Below are 24,325 nucleotides of genomic sequence, written 5' to 3'. Positions count from 1 at the left end.
TTGTATCAAATGTCGTTATTTTTATGACAATTTTTCAAAATGTCAGAAATTTCCTTTTTTCCGACATTTATTTCAAATGTCACTAAATAAATGTCGTCGTATCTCTACTTTCTTGTAGTGACATGAAATTTAAGATATGTGGGTTGTGCAACGAGATTTTATTATAAAGGTGTTAAATTTTATTTGTCCATCTTGCAGATTTCCTCAACTAGATATTTAAGTTATATACATTTTACATACGTACGGACTCTATTTTGTGGGTAATTATCATTTTTTATGTAAAATATTTAAACTAACTTGTCACAGCTAATTATCATTCTTTATAAATTGTTAAATAATAATAATAATAATAACAATAATAATAATAATAATAATAATATATATATATATATCTATATTATATCTATATATAATAGGAGAGGTGAAAAGCGCCACATGTCAGCACCACAAAAAAGCATTAATTATTATTAATAAAAATCAATTATTTTGAATCTATATTTAATTCAAAAATAACTTTAAAAAATACTTTTTAATTTATAAGTTTTAAAATTTATATAAAGACAAAAATTAAAATATTTAAAATTTAAATTACCTGTTCTAAAATTAAAAAAATTAAAGTTTTAAATTTCTTTATATAAATAAAATGTGAATATAAACATTGAGCAACAACTAACTAAACATTTTTCATATTTTTCTAAATTATAATTTAAACAGTCAGTTGTAAAACCTTCCATTACGTTCCACTTATGCATAAATCCTAAAGAATTTTAATATATATATCTATATATAACCAACACATATTTGAATTGTGAAATTAAATATTTTAAATATTCAAACCGTTAGTAACTTTTATAATTGAAATAATATAAAAAAATTAGTTCGTAACTTTTTTATTGAATGATATTAAAAAAATAATTAGTAACTCTTTTTATTGAAAAAAAAAAAAAAAACTGAAAAATAAGAATTAAAAATTTAAATTTAAAACTTTTAGTTTCATAGATAGTTACAACTTCTCCCTTTTATCTTAATTCTAGGAGTTTTCAAATTTTCAAACGGTTTTTATTTGGATAAGTTTCATGTTCCTCTCATTTTCATTAATGGAATTTGATGAAAATATTTGGTATGTGATTCATCATTTTTTTTCTTGCTTATACCAAAGTATATTGTTTTTTGAACAATTTAACACTATTTTTGTATGCTTTTCTATTTTGAAGGTTAAATCAACTAATCAATTTTATTTGTCATTGTTAATACTTTCTCTTATACATGATGATGTACATATATACTTCATAGGTACGGAACAGAGCAAACCTTTGTTGATTGAAGAGGAAGATCTTGCAAACCCAACAATATCTCAACACTTATAATGGAAGAACAATCGGTTAACCTTATCCCCTCATTAAATTAAAGGACATTAATGTAAGTAATTTCATGAAATAACATTAGTGGCAAGGTGATGAATCTCTCGGTAATATTGAAAAATTATATGAAGATCATCTCCATATTTCAATATTAATACAAGCACACAGGAAACAAAAACATCTAGGTAAGCATGAAATTGCTATTTTTTTCTTAGTCACAAACATAGTAAAAGAGTAGAGATTTTGTCAAGAATTTTTAGAATTAAGCATTTTCTTTTTGCTAGAAAATATATACATTTAGTACATACAATAACTTAAATGTATTATATTTTAAATAATCTGAAAGTTAATTACATGTTTTATAAGTCCATTACTTTTCTTTCTTTCTTTTTTTTTTGATATTTTTTTATACTTATTGCAACTTCAGATTATGATCATTAATTTATGAATTACTTAAAATTAGAGTTATATAATCATATTAATTAAATTTAAAATACCATTTACGAATTTTAATCAGTCATTTTTTAATCCGTATTTAAAAAATAGACAAAAACCATTTAAAAAACAATTATGCAAAAATTAGTGAAAACAGATATAAAAGTGTTATAATAAAATTTATTAACATTATCTACGCCTAAATTACGCGTTAAAAAATTAAAAAGAAAAAAAAATCTAACAGCACATGTTAACTTTCTACTTTTAAAATAGTTTTGAAAGGTGTTAATTATTATAATAAAGTTTCGTAAAATTCGTGTAAAAATAACTAAAATTAAATAGTTTGAAAATGCAATTTAAGATTATGAAAAATAAAATAACAAAGAAGAAATAATTAAATTAAAATTTTAAAAATATTTGTAAACTAACTCAGTGACCATCACAAATGTTCAAAAAAAATAATTTTAATAAGAAACTACAGAACAAAAAAATAATTTAACTAATTATAATTATGTAGTTAAAATAACCGATTCATGAATAATGGATTCTTTTAAAAACAAAATTTATATTGAATTAACAAAATTAATTTAATTTAGCAATTTATGTTATAGAAATAAAAAATTTAAATCTAATAATTAATAATGGATAACAATGAATTTGAAATACATTCAGTTGCTTCCACAAAAATGTTGGCAACAAAGAACATGTTAAAAATAATATTTATAATTAAAATGAAAAATACTTTTAATTTTTTTTTTTTTTCGGACTTCTAAGAAATATAATAAATAATATTTATAATTAAAATGAAAAATACTTTTAATTGTTATTTAAATTTTTTTCGGACTTCTAAGAAATATAATATTTTATTATTATATAAAAAAATTCCCAAATATATCGTCTCTCAACTCTAGATGAACCTATTTTTGTGGAAATGATTAACTGCATTCCCACAAAATATGGTTATATAATTTAAAATAAAATTCATGTTTTTAATGAACTTAAATTTTTTAAATTGTTTCATAATTTAATGTAATGCTTATTAGTTATAAACTTTTATCATATATTTAACTTTGATAGTGGATATACAATTTTTTAACGTAGTCTTCTTTTTTTTTTAAAAAAATGTTTAGCTTTACTTAGATAACAAGTAGAGGAGTAGAAATAACTCTAGATGAACCTATTTTTGTGGAAATGATTAACTACATTCCCACAAAATATGGTTATATAATTTAAAATAAAAATCATGTTTTTAATGTACTTAACTTTTAAACTGTTTCATAATTTAATGTAATGCTTCTTAGTTATAACTTTTATCATATATTTAATTTTGTTAGTGGATATACAATTTTTTAACGTAGTCTTTTTTTTAAAAAAAATGTTTAACTTTACTTAGATAACAAGTAGAGGAGTAGAAACGTAGAAACTTAATCAATATGAAATTAATAAAGGTTGTTAATTGTTATGCATTTTTGTACTCAACTTTTGATTGATCCTTAATATGAGGAATTTATTATTAAAATAAATATTTTAAAATTATTACAATTTTTTTTTTAAAATAAATTATTTAGTTAATGCATTTTATTAAAATAAATATTTTAAAATTATTACAATTTTTTTTTAAAAATAAATAAATTATTTAGTTAATGCATTTTTTTTATTTTTAATCATGATATATTTTTGAAACGTTTGTATAAGAAATATATAATTTAATATTTAGTTTTATCAAAAATGTTATTTGATGATCGCATGCATTTATATGATTTGTTCCTTTATTTATATAAATTTTATGTTGGCATGCATTTATATGATTTGTTCCTTTAGTTATATAAATTTTATGTTATTAAGTACATTTCATTGACAATAAAATGATAATTATATTTTAATAAAATAAAAAAGATGCATTATATTCGAGTAATTAAATAATTTTTAATAATTTCTGCGCAACGCGCGGGCACGTATACTAGTATATGTATAATAGGAGAGGTTATAGAGTGTGTTATTTCTTCTTTTTTGGGGGAAGTTTTCATAGTTATATTAATAATTAATAAGAATTTATTAGCATTATATTCGAGTAATTAAATAATTTTTAATAATTTTTGCGCAATGCGCGGGCACGTATACTAGTTTAAGTAACAATCAGAACAAACATTGTATTTAAACTAATACTCCCTCTTTTTCAATTTATGGACTTACTTTCCTTTTCAGTTAGTTTAAAAAAGAATGACACATTTCTATATTAAGTAACAATTTAACTATAAAATATATATTTTACCCTTAATGAAATGATTTATAGTCACACAAATTTCTATCATTCACCGTGGACCACAAGTTTTAAAAGTCTTCTGTTCTTTCTTAAACTCCGTATTGAGTCAAACTACCTACATAAAATGGGACGGAGAGAATAATACAATACAATAATACAACGAATAACAATGATTATATCATTAAGTCAAATAGTGCGTTCATGAAAAGAAATTACTATAGTCTATAAACTTATTATTTACCAAATCAAATTCAACATCATAATTTTTTTCATAAAAATAATATTTTAAAAAAACTTCAAAATCTTTGTGTATACATCTCATAGTTTTCCCCGCCTGTCTTTTTACTACTACTAAGATTTTTATTTTTATATATATATAAATATGATAATCGTGACGGGTGGGGACAAAAGTGCATAAAGCGTGACTCGATACGCTAAATAAATGGACGTTTCACGTGACACCATCATATAAATCAACGGTTTTGCTTCTTTCCTCTCCATTTACCCTTTTGAGTCTTTTCCTATGAATCAAATTTTCTAAATTCCCCCTCCTTAATTCTTATAAAAAAATAATTCAGCTAAATATAACTACATTTCCAGTTGCCCTTTCTCTGCAATTCTTTATCAACTTTCTGGGATTTTATTAGTATCAGAATCTATCTAGGGTTAGGGTTTTTTCAATTCTCCTCACCATTTTCATGTACTTACAAAACACATGCAGATGTATATATAGTTTGTTGTTTTTCTTCTGTTTTTACAGTGAATTTTTTTTTCTGGAGAAATGGAAGCGGCGGATAATTCGAGGAATATGCTAGGTGGGCAGTATGGAGTAGTAGCGTTTCAGCAGGAGTATATGAATGTACCAATTCGAGTAGATAGATATGGAGGTGGAGGATTTGAGGCTGATGATATCAGTGTTGGCGGTGGCTATGAGGAGGCGATGAGTAGCGGTGAAGAGTTGCAGGTTTGCTCTATGCCGCTTGTTGCTGGCCCTGTAGATAGCGGCAGAGTTATGGCTGTTCCCTCGCGGACTAGTGAGCTTAATATTTCTTTCGAAGGCCAAGTCTATGTATTCCCAGCTGTTACTCCTGAAAAGGTTCAATTTTATTTGAGGCTGTGTAATTGAAGAGTTTCCAAGTCAATTTGTTCTATTTGCCCAATGTGGTTACAATTGAATTCAAGGAATGATGTATGATTTTTGTTAGTGTAAAACTCGCAGGTGCAAGCGGTGATGCTATTATTAGGAGGGTGTGAGGTGCCTAGTTATGTACCTAACACAGATTCTGTTGCACTGCAAAATACTAAGGTGCGTTGAGTTCAGTTGGAGCTTGTTTTCAATTTATGTGTGGTTAAACCAGAGCTTACTGGGGCCTGGGGGCTGTGGATGTTCACTGATTTTTGGGTTATGTTTATAGAGTGTTGATAACACCAGGCAAAACATTTCTCCGAGAATGGCATCTCTGATTAGATTCCGGGAGAAGAAAAAAGATAGATGCTTTGAGAAAACAATTCGTTATGCTTGTCGGAAAGAAGTTGCACAGAGGTGAGGCGAAGGTTGCAGTCCTTGGTTTTTTCTTCATTGTGTTTGATGATTAATATATTAAAAGGATCATTGAAGAAGAATGTTTCTACTCGTTGCCTTAATTGGTTTCAGTTAGTGTGATACTTCTTAAAAAAGTATCATTTAGAGACTACTTAAGTTGCCCAAATATTTGAAGTAGACTGGTATCAATAAATTTTAAATACTTGTTTGAAGTAGATCGGTCAAAAAGTACTGGCTGTATAATGGTACAATGAAGTAAATATGATTTTTCAAAAAAAATGTTTTTGGTTATTATAAAGATTTTAGAACTTGTCTAGATTCATTGGAAACTATTGTCATTCAAATTCAAGATTTAGTAATGAGGTTGATTACTCTAGTATTCTTTTGACTGTTTTAGTTGCACTGTTTATAGGATGCATCGTAAAAATGGACAATTTGCCTCTTTAAAGGAGGGTGAAAAGTCGTCTGCTGACAATATTGATTCAGGGGACAGTGCTGCTCATTCTGAACCTACGTAAGTATGAACCTAGTACCTTACTTCTGACAGTTCATACCAGCAACATCTTTGTTAAGAATCAGTTGCTCTGTGATTTGTCTGCTTTATGCTATGCTTTGTGTTTTGGTAGTTGAGGGCCTTGAGACTTTGACTTTTTTCCACATTTAACTTGTGTAACAATGGCTATTATTGCATGAAATGGAGGGTTTCATTCAGAAATAACTAAACTATGAGGGTAGTTCAAGTGGAAAGCACCTCCACCTCTAACCTTACGGCTATGGGTTCGAGTCAGCATGTTGACAAATCAAAACAGAAAACAGTAGCAAACCTATGACACAATGACGTATTTGCTTCATATTCAGCTTACTTTTCCTGCTGTCTCTTCACGTCAATGGGCTTATTTACAATTCAGCATTCATATTTGGCCTACTATTCTGCAGTCTCTTTTTTTTTGATAAGTAATCGAAGATTTTATAAATGCTTGCACTAAGCCAGTGCGAGAAAACATAACTACATAGTCCCTAATTGTATTTAAAATTGCATCAACATCCTGTCGCACCAAAAAACTAGCAAGATAAGACATCTTTGTTTAAGGCTATGTAAATTTCTACTATTCCTTTACTCTTTATGTTATTGGCTTAGGATTTTACTTTTTCTTTTTCCCCTTATAATCTGCATTTACTTCCCTTTGAACTTACAGACTACGAAGATGTCACCACTGTGGTACTAATGAAAGTGAGACCCCTGCGATGCGGCGGGGCCCATTGGGCCCTAGAACGCTCTGCAATGCTTGTGGGCTTATGTGGGCAAACAAGGTATTGCGCAGTTGGTCTGCCTGTTTTTTCTGTTCCCCCACCCCCAAAAAACATCAAACCCGAAAAAAGGACCTTCTCGAACACACATTTCTTATGTTTTGCTGACATTCAGTTGATGATCAAAACAATAATCAATAATCAATGCATTTCTTATGTTGATTTAGTCTTGGCTTAGGTTCTCAGGGACAATAATCAACGTCAATTACCAGATTACTGGATTAAGAGTTGACCTGATCATTTAGATCTTGATTTCTCTTTACTTGCACTGCCATTTTAGTCTTATGGCAAACACTATAAAGGCTTATTTAGTTTATTGCTGTGAAAATAATGGATTGCAAACCAGGCATGTCATTTACATGTATTCTGTTGATCTTCTATTCTTGGATATGATTCAAAAGTTGAAGTGTATGTTGATCTTTCTAGATGCTCTGAATAAATGCATTCTTAAACTTGATGGTTCTTATTTGTTTATTTTCAATCATATTAATCATTCACCCTTTGTTTTTGTTCATTTCTAGGGTATGTTAAGAGATATTACAAAGGGAGGGAGTCATGTACCCTTTGACAAAAACGAGCCAGTAAGTAAATTGAGAACAAGTGACACATCCCTCTATCTTACAGAACCAGTTTAATGTACATTGTCAATGATAGACAATTTGAGGATCAATACTTATGGAACATGCTGTGATGAAGCATCAATATGGAAGTGCCCTCTCCCTCTCCCCCTCTTCAACAAAAGGGTAGGAAAAAGAAATTAAACAACAAGCATGTAGTGGAGCTCTCTTAAGATGCAGATTCCTACATGAAATCTTTCTCTGAATTACTAAATCATTCTTTTCCCTCCAGACAAAGCCTCCTGTCTATTCTTTTCTTGAATTATCAAATTAGTTCCTCTTGCATGTGATCCAAAAATTTCCACTGTGACTATGTTTACATACAAATCCTAAATGTTTGTACCTTTACCTCTAATCTATCAAGAGTTTGTTAGGTTGTAGTTTATTGTTCAACTTTGTAGTACTGATTTTTTCTTTGTCATGTAGGGAACTCCTGATATCAAGCTGTCTACCTTTGCACCTGAGAATTCTTATCTAAAGCAACATCAAGAGGTAAATCTTTTTTAATAAGCGGTATTGAGGCGAAATTATTGTATAGGTATGAAGTGGAGACAGTATTTTGCATGCAGTTCTCTTGGAACCATAGTATGCCTAAATTTTCCAGGCGTAATTGAATGACTATCCTCCCTTCTTTCCTTTGAGGTCCAGTTTTTGGAGTCTTGATGAGTTGGAAAACACATTTAAAATGGAAATTTAGGCATTTGAAAACTTCCTTGCATGTTCCTCTTCATTTTATTTTTTGTTTAACTGTGGTTCATTGGGTTTGAGCAGGGAAGTTCGGGAGAGACAAAACTAACGGAGGAAAATCCTTCAGTTACCACTGCTGAGCTGGTAGTCATATTTGAAGTCTTTTTGGTTTATATTGACGGCTCTCTGAAATTGTTTGTTCTATCATGTTAATCTCTGACTTGACGGCTTAAGTGATGTTGTCATCACACGGATCCCCTCTTGCTTCCCTTAAAAAGACTGAGTTGTCTGAACGAGGATTCCCATCTAGGAAGTTAATGCTGGTATACAAGGAACTTATAATTTTAAGTATCCAACTTTCGGGTAGATAAGGAGTTAGTTAAGAGTGATTTCTACAAAAAAAGAAAGGAGCAAGTTTACAGTGATTAGTTTTCTCTCTTTTTGTAGCTCAGTCCTATTATGTGCAAACCCTTTTGGATGGTTGGACATTTAGTATGGGATGGAGGGAGGGAAAGAAGCTAGCAGTAGGCTTTTAATGTAGTGGAAATCTCTATTTAAAAGATCACAGTTGTTTACTTTTTTATTCCTTTTGGGTACATTTGTGAAGTAACATTCATCAATGTATAGAGTGCATGGTTTGTGATTTTGGATGCTTTGCTCCTTGCATAACTTTATAATGTGTCCCTCTTTGGACGATCTCCTAATGCCTTTTATATGATGACTTTGATTTGTTGGAAAAAAAGAATTTGACGTTTGCTCCCACATGCATAGATTTCTAACAGTGCTGATAGGCTGGTGATATCTTTTAATGTAGGATATGCAAGAAGCTACAGAAAACTTTGCTGATAGTTCTCCTTTCTGTATTGGAAGTTCTTCAGTTAACATTGATGAAGAGGTAACTTCCGAATAATCTTTGATGTTTCTCAGTTTGAACATTCTTTTTCCCTTTTCCTGATTTCGTTGTTTAGATGATGACTTTTCAAGAGGGATGTTCTCGTGATGGTCGACTGTTATTTGTTGTCCATGAACATGATGGATGACACAAAGCCCATTTGTCCATTTTTTCAAAACTTTTTGGAGATTTTTTTGACCAAGTGTTTGCTTCTTAAATTGGCCAATTATATCAACTTCAAACTTGAAATATGAAGTTTGAAAAATGGTTTTAAGGAGTTTTTTCAAGTTCGCACTCACAACTTCAACTTTGTTTTCATGTCCAAACACAAGTTGAACTTCCATATACCATTTTAACTTTACTTGAAGTACTATATATATATTTTTTTTGAAATATCAACAAATTCATGTCCAAACACCTGCTAAATCTTTCAAAAGCTTCACTTACCAAGCATCTTGATTCAGCAGGATAATCTCGACGCACTTGCAAATGCTTCTGGAACTGAATTTGAGATTCCTGCAAACTTCGATGAACAGGTCTGGCCTATTTTCATGCAAGATGTTTTCGTTTGCTTGTGATTGTGTTGAAGACTTCTAAAATTGGTATATTTATTACTCCATTGAATTAAAACTCTTCCTTAATGAATCTGAACATCATTTGTGTGTATTACAGATTGGGATTGATTCACATATGAGTGTTCACTGGCCTGCGACATGACATACACTATTCCAAGTTGATGTCTAGAACTTGAAGATTCCAGTCGATACTAGGTGTTATTTTAAAACTTGTAAAGCATCTGTCAATATTATAGCCAAGAGCTCGCCTTATGTATGTTAGGAGTTGGGACATAGGAAGTACTGGATATTTGTATATACTTTGGTTAATTTATGTCATAAAATTTCTGGAATTTTATGTTTTCTTCCATCCTCTTTCTCTTATTATACTTCTAAGTGTTGCAACGGTGTATTTGTCCGAAGAAAAACTACACTTTAGAAGAGAAAAGAAGGGGAACATGGAGGAGGGGTTGCTTAGTTTGGATTATTTCATCTAATTTAATAATCAGTTTCATTGATCACTATTGATTCTTACTAGAAAATAATTTTTTTGAGATATTTGCATAACCTTTAACAAACAAATCTGAAAAGTGTTGCTCCCTCATTTTAATTTGTTTATCTTAGCTTTTACTCAGCACAGATTTTTTTTAAAAAGTTGCTTGATTTTTTGTTTTGTAATGTACCCTTTGAATCTTATGGTCTTGCGAAATATACAAAGTAATACTTACTGTTTTTTGAAACAGATCAAAAATCAAGAAGGCAGTATAACTTGTGGAAAGTTGATGTACGTAAGTTAATTGTTAATAGAACTAGTGCCACGTTATATCGGGGTGAAAAGATATTTGCATAATCCAAAATCCACCAATGTGACGTATGATTGGGTTTAATTATTTCTAATGCACGATTAAACAATAGATGGCTTATAAAGAAGTATTCATTATACTATAACATCAAGACAAGGACTAGTATAGTAAAGCATGGAGAAAACCACACTTAGGTTTTATAATTTTGACCACAAAAGTTGAGCCACTTTGTCAGGTACCAGAGGAATAACATTCAAATTACAGCAATCTGTATTCTGTATCGAAGAGGAGCATCGTTGCAGAAAATGACAAGACTCTCCCAAAATGAAAGATACACAAGTGATGATATCTCCTACTATCGCATTTGAAAAAATTGAGAAAGCAAATGATCGAACTCAAAAATTGACGGCTAGATAATACATTGCCAATTATCATACCAAAAGGCAACAAAACTAGCCTCATCTTCTAAAGACGAAAACTTCCTACTAATTTTTTTTTTTGTACAAGCTTCTACGAACAATGAATTTAAAGTTGATGAAGAAATAGACAATATGTGGGTAAAAGCGAATAGTGATCAGCTTAGCAAAACACCTCCCATGACAAAGAATAGTAGCACTCCACTGCACCAGAGACAGGGTTTGCAATGATGGTGGAGAGAGCAAATAAATTCACTCATGAATGGTCAACCCCTGCATCTATTGAGTCTCCTATACACCTACTGTTGGAAAAATACCAACATTATGCCCACTACCATTTGAATCTGCACCGCCATACATTGGTAACTGTAGCTCACCAGAATGGGATGCATTGCGCAATCTAGAGTTCTTAGGAGAACTGGTGTATGAATCAGTAGAGCCACTGCTTGTAGTGTACATTGATGATGTTGGAAGCCCGTGAATCTTTGGAAGGCCTGTCGGATCAGTACCCAAGCTATAACCCCTTTCAACTGTCTCAGCATCAAGCGGTAACTCCTCCAATGTCTGCAAACCACAAAACATTAGTTCCAGCTGAATGGTACTACGTAAGTCATTATAAGCCAAGGAAACCTAGATAATGATGACAAACAGAACATCTTAAAGAATCGGAACCACAAGGATATAGTTACAGACAGTTTCACAAGGTGTTCAATGGCAAACAGAATATCTGGCTGAACTGATTTCACGAGTACAATGAAAATGAGAATTACGCAAAGTATATTAGGAGTTAATGTTGTGATACTTCTTCCCAACTTAAACAAACTTTTCTCCTTAGTTCCTAAACAAAGAGTAAAATAAGATTCTAGTTATCAAAACCATAAACATTCTATCATAAAGCTTAGTGTAGTGAGCCTTGAAATGTATATATATGCAAAAATATACTCAAGAGTGAAAATGGTAGCGATTTGACCTTGAAAGCTTGCTGAAGAACACGAAGTGTCTCACGTGTACGCTTTCTCTTCATGGCTATCTCATCAGGTTCTTGCAACATTTCTTCGAGGAGGTTTTCTCTGCAACAAAATAGCAAGCACCACTGATAAGAACTACGAGTACTGGAAAAATGTGTAGCACTTGATTTGGCTAAAGCAGCCAGGCGCTAGAAACAACATACAAGTACATAAGCACATAAAATTCATGCTGCTAAGCTAATGAAGGATCAATTAGCCACTATCCTGGCAAAGTATTTTGATAAAAAAGAAATTCTACTTCCAATACCTGTAGAGTTTCTTGATGAACACATTGTGAAGATCTCTTTTGGTGTGATTTACCTGGAGAAAGGATTAACACCATTTTTGTCAACAAAAAAGAAATCCAAATCGAAAATGAAGATCACAGTAGCATTCTTACTAAAAAAACGAAAACACAACACCCAGAGTCTAAATGAAGTTAACAGACACCAGATACTATTTCCCTCATATTGGCTAATTAGAAAAAATTATCAACAAAAAGTAGTCGACAGTTCCAACAATACAGAAATTTCCACCAGATAAAATAAAGAACTTCACAACTTTCACAGAATGTCAGAATCAGCAATTGTAGGAATACACTTGACAGATCGATACTATGACACAATACAAAGTTAGATGAAGGTAGAATAGAGAAAGTTACTTTCCCCAGATAAAAGTTAGCCTCTGAACTATTGGCAGAAGACCAAACAGTACCACTATTCCCCTGTGCTTTAAGAAAATAAAAGAAAGCAGATTACTGTGCTTGTTTTATCCATTCCGCCCCCAGGTTGTCTAAAATCCCATGTTGGCATATTACTACATATTCTAGGGTCAGTGTCTTCTAAGTGCTGAAAATATAACTGAAAGAGAACATCCTTAAGAAGGAAATAAGAGAACGCAACGAGATGGGAAGAACTTCTATTATCATTTAATCAGAACATAGAAACTGCCACTAAGAGTAGATTTAGGAATCCTCAAGACTGCCACTAAATGGAGAACCCCTAAGCATAAGTCCATTGAAAGGCCACCCACATAGAGGTCAAAAATATCAAAGCATGAAATAAGTGAAGGACCAAGTCATTGCAATTCAGAATTACCAGAAAATGCATGATTGCTTTAGGTACTGAGTCTTCAATATTCTTCCTGACAACGTCATAGTATGACCGCAATAACAGTTTTGTAATGGCAATTTCAATAGTCTCCTGATCTGAATGAGTTTCTGAAGGCCTCAAGACACTTGGGGGCTTCAAGCAAAACACATAGAGATGTCATGTTTAATTTTATCAGTTATCACCAACCTAATCTATAAAGTAATCATACGGCAGAGAGGGCCGTCAAAATACCTCTCTCAAGTGGATCATTGAGAAAGCATGATCCATGCTCAGTGCAGTATCACTGAATGGCTTGTTAATGAAATTGTCTTTTACAGATGCACGATTGTCCGAGCCACCAAATATTGATGATATTCCCCAACTTGAACCAACATTTGATCCTAATGAAGAGATATATCAGCAATGGCTGGGCAATAGCACCGAGCAAAAAAATATTTTCTAAAGATTATAAGGAGAAAGGACATGAATTCATAATACGAGCAACATAAAAGTTCATGGAGTTTTTGAGCTTAAGTGAACCACAAGTTACTTAAGGAAGGACTTCTTCATAAAGCCGCATTTGCAAATGGCTAATCCTTGTATACAATATTCTTTCCTTCTTGTCAATAAGATATTTAACTTGTCAAAATAACTAATAACTCATTTAATAGTTATTTTTGTTACCAATTCTCAAAAAATAACTAATAACTCATGTACGTTCAATTAACAAACATGTGGCATAAATGAACACATCATGTATCACCAGATGGAAACGCACCTGATGCTGTAGTTTTCTCAACTTCTGGAGCAGGCCGAACAACCTGTCCCAGTCAAAAAGAACACTAATCAGTGCAAGTAACACTTGAAATTTGAAAGCTGTGCAATGTTGATCAGGGAGATGATGAAGAAACTAAACTTGGAGATGATGCAGAAAAGGCCAACCTGATCAGGGACAAAACCACCAACTGATCTGGCAAGTATAGCACGTGATTTCAGACTTCTTTCAGAGGTTGGTGCTTTTTCTAAATCTACGCCATCCTGAATAGCAATAAGCAAAAAATATATATATATCAGTATGATATAATTTGCAAGACCAATTGCAAAAGTCTATGAACAGCAAATGAAAATTTTACTTTCTGCCTCGGATTAGGTGCAGCAATCCTAGAGGACTTGACCTGTTGTAATGCCATCTCATGAGCTTTAGTCCCACCAATAAAATTTGGATGTGAAGTATTTATGTAATCCATCTGCAACAGAAAAACAATTAAGTTGAACAATATACAAACTTTAACAGCAAAAGATTCATAAGAATTTTAGTGATTTGCTAAAGCAATTCACGAACTTTTACATCAAGATGCTTTTGGCAACTATCAAATGAGCTAGTTTTTATCTGAGATGTCAGATGAGCATAGACCCTGATACCATTAGTTAATTACAACTGCAGAACAATACAGCAATTGTAAAATTTGATTGTGATATGTACGGAAAGAACGGGTTGAAATTCTAGCATAATATTTCAAAAATAGTTGACACTTATCAATCAACTCAACAAACTTGAACATCAAATATGTTTGTTGTGTTAGGTATAAGCAAAACCAAATAAAACACCCAACATTTTGACATACCTCCATCTCAATAAGGTGTCCAATCATTACTTCTGAAGGTCCCAGTCCTTCACGCAAAAAATTTCCAATAACCTCATCCATGCGCTTTCTCAAAATTGGAAAACGTTGCATCTCATTGACCATACAACGATGGCTCATCTACGAAGGAATCATTCAAGTTAGAACAGCAATTATAAAAATGCATAACCAGAATAAAAAGGTTGTCAACATTGGCCTACTTTAACCAGCTCATCATATATAAATCGTGCACATTGAAAACTCGGGTCCATTAAACGTGCTATTTGCCTTCGAATGAGAACTTCAAATGGGACCTGCATATTTACACAATAATTAAGATGTGACCAACCAATTGTCATAAATACTACAGGAATTATTCAAGAAAGCGTTGAAATATTTGCTCAAAAGAAATGAACAGGTTAAATCCTTTGGAGTTACCTCTGGCACAAATAATGCAGATTTGGCACCGGTTGCATTTTGAATGGCAGTTCGGATGTCATCATCGGTCAAATCTTCACAGGGATCAACTTCCTGCGGGAGAAAGAGAAATCTGATTAATAAGCAACTAAACCTAGGTTAAACATTCTAATTATACACATCAACATACTAATTATGCAAAGTTACTGAAAAGTTCTTTTGTCTGTCATTCACATTTTTTACAGCCTTGAAGATTTAGAATTCTTGTATATGAAACCTTATTGTAAAAATTTGTGGTTTATTGATGGAAGGGAACTTTCTCCACTTTCCGCAACCGTAACCACTTGTCATTCCGATTACTTCATCCATAAACCTTTTTTTTATTTCAAAATAGTGATACGCTCTAAAAAAGTAAAGGAGAAGAGCCTTTTACAGTCTCGGCCTTTCAAATTCTCTCAACAATAATTGACCGTTCACTCATGTTTTCATGGAACAAGGGTTGATTTGAAAATCAAGTAACATCCATAGAGATATACTTGATTTTTGTAATGGGATCAAAGCATTTTGTGATGTTGGATAACCAGCGTTCGTAAGCCCCTTTAGAGATAGGGGCGAGCCAGGAGCTTACTTCGAGTATTTATGACTCTGGTGGCAACACGTGACAGGCAAATGACATGATTCTCGAGGAGTTACACGACGGCCATGTGATGATGCATCTGGGAGGAACAACAATAAAAGAAGGGGACTTTCGGTTTTTGTCTTGCAGCTATTTTCAAAAATATATATAAGAATCCCTTTTTTAGAAGAAAGATTATATATATGTCCAATCTCTAGTGGTGGTGGAACCAACCAAGATGTATGTCGTCCGACCCGACCTCAGACTCTTTCTTCCCGACCTATTTGACTCTCTGACCGTAGTTATTTAGGTGGTATTCCGAGATCGAATTCCTCCCAGGAACACACGAAACAAAGATATGAACTGGGTAAATAGAAATGGAAAAGAGATGTTCTATTTCATCCAAATTAGTTGCTTTTTCTACATCCATATGATCTACTAAAGTAAGGAGCTAGTCGATAAAAGACTATTCACAATGGAAGATAGATTTCAATTATGCGACTTTGTACGTGGATGAAAACCAGGACAATAGATGAATGGCTTATGTACATGTGCGCCACAACCTTAGCAACAATTTATGAAGACCTTAGTGATAAAAAAGTTAATGCCCAATAAAAGTATTATAAGCCATTCAGAGTTGACCATACCAACGAAAGCATACATACTAGCTATCTATTGACAAAAAGGGCATCAATATCATTTATCTGAAAACATTAGCAAGTCTACAGATGAATTTCAATTCTCCAAGCAATAAAAGAATAAAGTAGGCATTGCAAACGGTAATATGAAACTTCACAAAACTTTTACCCATTTAAAAAAAGTTAATATGAAAGAAGTAGACCTCCAAACTCTTCACAAATATGTTCTGAAAAATGTAATGAATCCTTGCTCCACCAGACAGCTCAGAAGTTGACATTTCTTCATTTTTGCCTTCTATCATTGAAGAGAATGCTGCTCTCGACCCAAAGAAAAAAACAAAATAAAAAATACAAACTGGTAATGAGGTTAGGAAGTGTAAATGGCCAATTAATATGAAATTTATACTAGAAAGCATCATTAGATATAGGAGATCGAATCCAGTAGAGGACTACTATCAAATATTGCAAGGTTTAGGCCACATTACCTTCACTGTACTTGGAAAGAATGTTCAGAAGGAGAGCACCCATACCAGCCTAGATTCAGCGGATTAGTACAATGATGTCAATAAATAGTTCAAAAACACTAGCTGAGCAAACTACAATAACCCTAGCAGAAAGAAACCCTCCAGAACTCAACAATTGGTAGTACTATGACAACAAACACCCCAGAACTTCAGTCCAGTGCTTAGTAAAGCATAGGGAAGACAAAAGAAGATACCTTTGACTCAGTGATCTCCCCATAGCTAGCATGCTCCTTTGCGACAGACACAAGTCCAGCACTAATGCGTGATTTCAATCCTGGAAGGAGTTTTTTGATGTGCTGCACCAAAATCTGCATTAAACAAAGAAGTTCAAGTTAATACTGATTTCAAAACAACAAGATGTCCCATACCACAACTGGAAAGCAAACAGCACGCTTGGAAAATTTGCATTTCCTTTGGAACAGGACAATGGGATTGGGCTGAAGGTGGGTGATAGCCAATCATCCCATTGATGTGGAAAACAATAAGAACACAACAGGTATCTGTTGCACAAATGCAAGTAAAAAAAAGTGCAATGGTAAACAGGAAAGACAGCCTTAACATGTCATTGGAGAAAATATCCCCATATATAAGTAAAAATAACAAGGAAGACATTACTCTCATCCAACAAACAGCAAGGTATGCATTAGAGACCAGATTGACACATACAGAACATGACCATAGAATTTGTGCGTCCAGATTATGATGTTTATTTTCAAGAAGAAATAAACTGCTTGGTAAATCCCTGATCACAGATGCTGGAAACCACAAAAAGAAAGGTATAACACAGGCCACTACATGTATAAATGTTCATGTTGTGCTTCTCGTGTGCCATAACATGATCACTGTGTAAAAAAAAAAAAACTTTTTTACAACCACCAGTGACAAGGTAAGCATGTCTAAGTATATCTCAAAACATGACCTTTCGCCCCCTTTTCTTTTTTGAATTCAACATGTCAATTACATTTAAAAACGCAAAAATAACTGTAGAGGATGAAACTTATAATTTATTAATTGATTTGGAGATACTTTTATAATGACTTAAAAATAATAAAATATAATGTTTGACCTTATTGTGGTTCACATTTTATATAAATATTCGGTCCTACAAGGATGTAATGCGAGCAATGTGGCAGCCTAATAAAAGAAGAATCACTGTTACTTTAACCAGCATAGATTACCTGGTTCAACTTTTTAGCCAATTGAGGTACACCACAGCGATCAGCAAGATCACTATATACCTTTGAGAAAAAATAGATAAAACAGAAGATTGTTAATGGATGTAGACATGAAATCAACTACATAAGAGATGGTAGAAAACATACAGGACGGCTGCGGAAGAACTTCTCCTCAGCTACAAGTGCATCCTTAATACTCCGGTTCATCATAATATCCTGTTTTGCATAATTCAGCTATAGGATTAAAGACTTATAAAGCAATATACGTATATTTATGAATATATGCACACAGATACTGTTGCTCATACGTAGCACACTGTTATCTTGTTACCCAGTGGTTTTCTCTCTGATGAACAAAATCCTTACCTTGTACTTGTATAAACTAATAAATCCTGACTACTACAAGCAGTACACAAAGTAGGTTTGTTGTATATTACGCACTGGCTGCTAAGAATTTCCGCAGTTGAATACAATTTTAAAGATTTTCAAGTTTTTTCACTACTGTAAAGTTGCAGTGGATCTTGACACTCGTTCTGGTGCTCAATGTCTATAACTTTCTCTTTTCATCCATCTGTCCTTTGAGACTGTTATAGGGTGCCATAATATCTCAGACTCCTCTTTTGGCACAAAAAGAAAGAGTGCAGAGAGGAATCATAAAGCTTGAACAGCTTATTACCTCTATTGACCCATCATAGGCTTGATTGTAGATGCTTCCTTGGATTTTTGGTTATGGCGCCCTATTAGTGTTTTAAATTATCCTTAAAATAATTGTATTATATAAGGATTCAAAATAAAACATCGGCTTGGAGTATCAATAAAGATTACTTTGTGTTCTAAAAAAAATCACACAACAAAATGAAAAGCTAGCAGCCAAATACCAATTTAGCACCCAAGAGATTTAGAGGGAAACCAAACCTGAAATGTATCCCATTATCCAGAAATGAAGGTTGTTAAGAGGTCCCACATCGGTAGAGGGATGGGAATTTGGTCTCCTTATGTGGACTTGGACAAACCTCCCCTAATGAGCTAGCTTTTGGGGTTGAGTTAGGCCTAGGTGCCATATCTTTACATGGTATCAGAGCCAGACCCATCCCAATTTGTTGTTCACCGATGTTGGGCTCCCATTTAGAAGTGTTCACGCTCCAGTTGAGGTATGGGTCTGGGCGTGCGGGGGAGTGTTAAGAAGTCTCACATCGGTAGAGGGATGGGAATTTGGTCTCCTTATATGGGCTTGGACAAACCTCTCATCATGAGCTAACCTCCCCTCAAGAGCTAGCTTTTGGGGTTGAGTTAGGCCCAGGTGTCATATCTTTACAAAGGTAAATATGCAATCTACCGCACAGTATTTGAAAAATAAGTATTGCCAGCGCAACAGAATTTCTTGTCCGAAAGAAGTTGTGCAAGATGACCACAAAAATGATCAAAACCACATATTTTTAAAGGTATCAGTTAAAATTTAGTAAGAATGAGAATAACATAGAAATAAATAAACAAAACACTCCCAAGAAAAGAAAACTTGGTAGAGGTGCCTCTCAGAGACCTGAAGACTGTAGATATCCATGAAGAAAGTGGACAATTTTTCATTTTTGGTTCTACACCCTTCACAATATACCTAATAATAATAAATGATTTTAAAAGAAATATGGTAACCTCATATGCAACTCCAAAACATACATATGAATTAAATGAGCCAAATTCAAGAAATAAACAAAAACTCGTGAGAAACTATATCCTCCACCAGATGTGTAGCTGGAAGTATTACCTCCTAAAAGAAAAAGAAAAAAGAAAAAATGGATGTATTACCTCCTGATTACGATTCACTATACCAACATAACCAAGGCGAAGGGGAATCACTTTTCCAAGTAAAAAGTTACGAGCATCAGTACCCCTATCCATGATGTCCAACTGTGAAAACACGACCAATTTAAAACAAATATCAGAGAAATAATATTATCAACATAAGGATGAAATTAATTTCCTTTCACACTGACCTTTGTGATGACTCCAATAGTTCGATAACCTGCAAGATGAATCTCTCATATAAGAAAGCACCTAAAAGCAACTAAACTCCCTGGCATAGAATATATTGTTGCAACATACCATCAGGATCAGCATTCCCAGCAATCTGAAGAGCATCTGAGTTGGCTAAGTCTGAATTGGCTGGTGTTACAGCCAATATTAAGCAGCTTGGGAGCTTAATATACGACATGATCATAGTTCTGATCCGAGCTTCAATATCAGAAGGTTGATCACCAACAGGCACCTTTGTTATGCCAGGCAAATCCACTAGAGTAATATCAAGAACATTTGGTGAGAAAATTTTCAACCGTATCTGCTTGTCTGAGACTCCTTTATTTCCTCCTGCTTCCCTTTCTGTCTCCGCCTAATACCAATGATGGAAGATTGGCAGTTATAAAAGAGAAGAAGTAAATTTCAAGGAAAAGAAACCACGTGATCAATAACTGAGATTGCATTATGTTGAGTGTCCTCCTCATGCAATCCTTGCTACTAGAAGTTACTATGCATATATTTCCATAACAAAATCCATGATCAGTCTAATAACTATCTCTTTTTTTCCCTGGCTTTGATGTGGATTATTTGGACGGAGAGAAATAACAGGGCTTTTGAAGGGGATGAAATGAGTTTTGAGCAGTTGAGTAGTAGTCTTCAGTCCCTTATTTATTTTTCTTTTTGGTGCACCCATGTAGGTCCAGGATATATTGGGTGTCTTTTGTAGAGAACCATGTTTGTAAAAAAAAAAAAACGATCTTGTTTAACCATAATTGATGCACAGACAAGCCAATAATCTTTCAATTAGAACTACTGTTTCTCCTTGCTCATGTCAGGGACACACTATCTTTAGAATACAGCTTACCATATAGATATTGTATATATTGCAGTAGGGGTAGAGCATTGTACAAAAAAGGAGTGTCCATATGTAACCACTTAATTAGTGGGAGAAGTGTACAAATGAGATGCCAATTCACTGTTTAACAATCTAAGATGAGTTATTCTCAGGGCGCGTGTACAATAACATCTATCCAATAATATCATCATAACTAGCATGACAATTAATAAATTTACATACATTGCAGTAGTTATAACCTAATGCATAGGCTGATTCAGTATATGAGGCTAGTTAGGACTTAGGAGTTAGGGCTTGATACATAATATGTCCTATTCAATCAAACTAACTACTTTACTATTGGAAAGTGCATATATATGCTAATTGCTAAGAAAATAAATAAACTTACATACATTGCAGTGCACCCAGTTTAAATTCATTAACTCTAAATTCAACAAGAGTCCATTGCAAATCAAGAAATACCTGAATCTCCCAACGAATTTCATTAAAATCAAAGAAACGCTTCCCAGGAAGGTGCAAGAACTCTCCCCATTCCTCATCAGTACCATCAGGATTACGCTTTGTTTGAAGGAGCTGTAGAACAAGAGGTCGCCTAGTACATATATCAGACCCTCTAGGCAAGAAATCACGACCTACAAGCGCCTCAAGAACACTTGATTTGCCACTACTTTGACTCCCTACAACAGCAACCTGCGGCAGCTCAATGGTGGATTGACTTCCTAGCTGTGCGAATATATCTTGTAGCTTGTTCACTATAGGAATTACTGAATGACCCAATGACGCCGCCGCCGCTGATGCCACCGCATCGGGAGAGTTTGACGGTGATGTTTCTTCCGCCATGTTAAATTCTTGATTTAGAGTTGAATACTCTACTAGATCACCAGAGATTGACGATAGTAAAACCCTAGAAGTGGATTGTTGAGGTTTGATTGAGGAAAGGTCTCATGGATTGCGTCGAAAAAAGGCGAAAAATCTGTCTTACTGCCCAAGAAACAAAGCCAGAATCGCTACTTGTTTTCCCCAAATTGAACCTCAGAGTATGTTGTTATCATGTCTGAAAGGTGTGTTTAAAACCTTATTTTATATTTTTTATATTATAGACTTGATTTATATTACTGGTCTTATTTCCATTTGCGAGGGAGGTTACTTTGCCTTTATATCAAATATAAATATTTATTTAATTTAAAAAGTTTATTATATTTTTCTATTCTTGATATTAAAAATAAGAATTAAATTTGAGTTTTTAAAATATCATTAAAATAATTAGTCAGCAAATAATATTTTAATAAAATATTATTCAAAAATTGTATCAAATTAAAATGAGTTAAATAATATGAAATTGAGATAGTAACTTATTTTATTTTATTATTTTTAAGAAAAATGAGTTGCTTTATATTTAAAATATAATTTGTTTATTTTAGATAATTAAGGTGTTTAGCTTAGCTTTAAAGAAAATAAGTATTTCTTCAGTACTATGAAAAGTTGATTTTTAGAATTCAAAAAATAAAATCAAAAAAATCTTGATAGCGCATGAATTCATGTTTTAATCGATAAAAGTAATTTTTAATAGGGCATCTCCAACCCTACACTCTATTTTACTCTCTAAATATAGAGTTTTCTATTTTTTTAAACAATCAACTCCGAAAAATTTTAATATGGGTGAGGCCCAACCAACAATAGTTGTGTGAGGCTCCACTCAATTTTTGACACTTGGATTTGTGGGGACCATTTTAACATCACACACTCTCTCACCTTATTTTTTCCCAAATTCCCCCCTTTTTCCTCCAAAATATTTTAGCTCCTTGTTCAATATTCCTCTCTTTTTCACAGTTTTTTTTTAAATTCTTTTGTGCTCTTTATTAATTAGTAACTTGATTAGCTCTTTCTTTCCCATTAATCATTTTTGTCCCTCAACTAAATCAATTTTAAAAAAATGCCACCTCACAACCAATTCAACTAAAATATAATTATTTTTCGTAGCCTTAGAAAAAACAATCTTTTAAAAATTTTATTTTACATCTCAAAAAATTGAATCAAATTCCTAGGATACCTTTAAAAGATAATTTTTGAATGAGAAATTCACACACACTTTATATTTGTATTAAGAAGTTTTCACTGAATATCGAAAATCGAACTAAATAAAAATTTAGTCAAATTGAATATTTCTTTTACTTCAATTTATTTTCTTTTTATTTTAAATTTTTGACATAATCAGTTTTGGTTTCAAAGTAAAATAAATTGAAAAACTACCAAACTGATTATAAAAATATCTCCCTCTTTATATATATAGTGTGTGTGTATGTTGTGTAAAATTAAATTTTTACTCTTTTTATTTGTAATCTAGTTACCTTTTTATAAGTTTAATTCTATTTTTTCACTTTCTAGTTTGATTTGTAATTTTATTATGATGATTTTAAAAATTGAATTTTATGTTCAAAATACACTTGTTTTTAGTCCTTTAATTATTCATTATTAGTTAATTCAACTGTCATCAATCAGAACTAAATTTAAAAAAAAAAATTATACCAAAAAAATGTTCACCAATGAGTAAGTGAGAGCATCCCTATAAGTATTCTAAAATCACTCGTTCTTCAAATTTTTTAGAAATATTTTGTACTTGGTGTTGCGCTTATTATTGAAATTTAAGTTAAAAGTCTAAAAAAAAATCAATCAAAAAAATATATAAATCAAGAAAAGAAAACTATAATTATAATGGAGTTCAATTTTTTAATCATATTAGCAATCATGGGAAAAAAAGGCTAAAACTTGAATTGATATTACTTTACATATTTCTATTTGACTTTTGGAAAATAAAAATTTAAGACTATTAAAAAAAAAAGGAGATAAAATACTTATTATGAGGAAAAGGGAGGAATTTGTAAAAATGAAGGTGAGAGAGTGTGTGATGTTAAAATGGTCCCCACAAATCCAAGTGTCAAAAATTGAATGGAGCCTCACACAACTATTGTTGGTTGGGCCTCACCCATATTAAAATTTTTCATCAACTCCAATCCAATTTTCTATTTTACCCTCTAAAAAAGAATCTTTTTCTCTCTCCTTAATATTATATTATTAATTATTTCGGTTTCATTCTTATATTCTTATTTCATACGATAAAACTTTTATTTCTTTTTCTCAATATTACTTTATATAATTTTCATGTGATATAAAATTATATTTTATTTTAAATTTTAAATAACATAAATTGCAAGAAAATATTATATAATATACAAATTAATGGACAAATTCAAATAAAAGTGAAATACAATTACATAAACACTCAATTTTTGAAATTACTATGTTACTCCCATAAATGCTCTATTAATGCATTACGGAGTTCAAAATAGTTATAATACATGTGGCCATTATATCACATAGCACTTCCTTTCTCCAAAAATGTGACGGTCCTAGAAAAATTGCAAAACGTGGTTGCAAAACTCCGAATGCACGTTCAACATCTTTTCGACATGACTCTTGTTTCATCGTGAAA

At 32.3% G+C, this 24,325-nt stretch overlaps 2 protein-coding genes across 5 annotated transcripts; one reads left to right on the top strand and one right to left on the bottom strand.

Moving 5' to 3' along the window:
- The first annotated feature begins 4,572 nt into the window (after positions 1-4,572).
- On the top strand, positions 4,573-10,030 carry LOC102586505 (GATA transcription factor 24-like). 4 transcript variants are annotated; one of them, XM_015310627.1, is made up of 12 exons: positions 4,573-4,724; positions 4,820-5,155; positions 5,279-5,365; positions 5,475-5,602; positions 6,015-6,116; positions 6,799-6,913; positions 7,432-7,491; positions 7,954-8,019; positions 8,299-8,358; positions 9,029-9,109; positions 9,571-9,642; positions 9,779-10,030. In XM_015310627.1, exons 2-12 carry the CDS (start codon positions 4,841-4,843, stop codon positions 9,821-9,823), a joined length of 1,131 nt encoding a protein of 376 aa, XP_015166113.1. In that variant the 5' UTR covers positions 4,573-4,724; positions 4,820-4,840; the 3' UTR covers positions 9,824-10,030. The 4 variants fall into 4 exon arrangements, with proteins under 4 accessions (XP_015166113.1, XP_015166114.1, XP_006351716.1 ...); XM_015310628.1 differs by having other exon boundaries at positions 4,573-5,155; positions 9,574-9,642; XM_006351654.2 differs by having other exon boundaries at positions 4,573-5,155.
- Positions 10,031-10,626: 596 nt separating this feature from the next.
- On the bottom strand, positions 10,627-21,894 carry LOC102586171 (dynamin-related protein 3B-like). The gene is made up of 20 exons (XM_006351651.2): positions 21,298-21,894; positions 20,070-20,352; positions 19,961-19,989; positions 19,773-19,874; positions 18,117-18,185; positions 17,973-18,032; positions 16,989-17,102; positions 16,756-16,804; positions 16,474-16,583; positions 15,038-15,130; positions 14,821-14,913; positions 14,603-14,740; positions 14,111-14,224; positions 13,920-14,015; positions 13,756-13,798; positions 13,230-13,378; positions 12,984-13,130; positions 12,155-12,207; positions 11,850-11,949; positions 10,627-11,443 (listed from the first exon to the last, which is right to left on the bottom strand). Exons 1-20 carry the CDS (start codon positions 21,673-21,675, stop codon positions 11,171-11,173), a joined length of 2,493 nt encoding a protein of 830 aa, XP_006351713.1. The 5' UTR covers positions 21,676-21,894; the 3' UTR covers positions 10,627-11,170.
- Between the last annotated feature and the right edge of the window lie 2,431 nt (positions 21,895-24,325).

Source organism: Solanum tuberosum, unplaced genomic scaffold, assembly GCF_000226075.1.
Source record: "Solanum tuberosum cultivar DM 1-3 516 R44 unplaced genomic scaffold, SolTub_3.0 scf00136, whole genome shotgun sequence".
In the NCBI taxonomy this organism is placed as follows: Eukaryota; Viridiplantae; Streptophyta; class Magnoliopsida; order Solanales; family Solanaceae; genus Solanum; species Solanum tuberosum.
The sequence above is the reverse complement of the archived record's forward strand: the minus strand, read 5'-3'. Positions and strand labels throughout refer to the sequence as shown.